We start from the raw sequence: 1,160 nt of genomic DNA, 5'->3' as shown, positions 1-1,160 counted from the left end.
GCACTCAGGTGTGCACACAGATATGCACTGCACACATAGGCACACTCATGAGTGCATACAAGCAAACACACAAAAACACACACATATAGGCACACAGGTACAAACACAACTGCACAAGATACACATGCACTTACCTGCACCCCCCCCACACACATGCAGGCGCATAGACACAAACACAGAAACACATACAGACACACACATGTGCATCACACAGGTACACATGCACAAACACACAGAAACACATGCATGCTCACATATGTGGGGACATACACATGCACACACCCTGAAACCACACCATCTACTCTTACCATCATCCTTCCAGCAGAAGACTAGTGAGGATATTTGCCATCAACCCCAAGAGGGCCGAGGACAGGGTGCAGACACTTAGCAGAACCTCCTGGGAAGAGTGCCTGAAATATGCCTGCTGCCCAGTAAATATCTCCTGCCTTCTAATCCACATGTAAAACTCTTGAATTTAAAGGGTGACAGTGGCTGTAGGCACAAGAGTGCCACAAACGGTAGCCCAGCACCTCTGAACTGACTGCCTGGAGTCCGCTCAGCTGCCCAAAGGCGCTCCACTGAGACCTAAGCCCCAGGCCGCTCCTCACGGAACAACCCACAACACAGGGCCGGCCTATTCTTCCCATCTTGCAATTTCTTTGTTTTCCACTGTCACCTATTTGCTCGGAGAACAACGTAGAGAGCTCTAACCCTAATCATGTGTCTGTGGAACTGCCTCCTCAGAAATGTGAGAATCATTCTCAAGTCAAGACAGGTGCCCTCCTGACAGGCTGCAACGCCTGGGTCTGCGGAATGCTGAGCAAACCCGGCACCCCTGCAGGGAGCAAGCGCCTACCTGGCGTGGTGTCGGCTGTGCCAGGAAGGGCCACCGCTGGCAGAGGGGAACAGAGAGGCCACTGGCTCCACGTGGCTGTCAGAGCATTTGGTGGCATGCCAGGAGTGAGGCCTCCAGCTCGGATCACTCTTCCTGGAAAAGAACAGAGGTGATTCAGGGCAGCACACGCTGGACGTTCTCCTGCCGTGACAGGAGGGCAGGAAGGACAGCTGCAGCCCCCTGAGCAGCACCGCGCTTGGGCGCGTCCTGTTGAGACTGTACGCACTCTCTTTTGAGGTTTTTGCTCACCACCAACTTGACTTCA

The 1,160-nt window shown here is 53.5% G+C and overlaps 2 protein-coding genes across 2 annotated transcripts in view; both read right to left on the bottom strand.

Moving 5' to 3' along the window:
• LOC100952101 (protein Shroom2) overlaps positions 1-1,160 on the bottom strand; it is a 67,239-nt gene that overhangs the window by 55,088 nt on the left and 10,991 nt on the right. The window lies entirely within an intron of this gene.
• The window catches only part of LOC111726428 (protein Shroom2-like), a 5,123-nt gene that overhangs the window by 2,729 nt on the left and 1,234 nt on the right, over positions 1-1,160 (bottom strand). The window contains exon 2 of the mRNA XM_023515066.1: positions 857-988. Within this exon, the coding sequence (XP_023370834.1) occupies positions 857-988 (132 nt within the window). The remainder of the gene's footprint in view (positions 1-856; positions 989-1,160) is intronic.

This window comes from Otolemur garnettii, unplaced genomic scaffold (genome assembly GCF_000181295.1).
Source record: "Otolemur garnettii isolate 467f Iridium unplaced genomic scaffold, OtoGar3 scaffold00065, whole genome shotgun sequence".
Taxonomy (NCBI): Eukaryota; Metazoa; Chordata; class Mammalia; order Primates; family Galagidae; genus Otolemur; species Otolemur garnettii.
The sequence above is the reverse complement of the archived record's forward strand: the minus strand, read 5'-3'. Positions and strand labels throughout refer to the sequence as shown.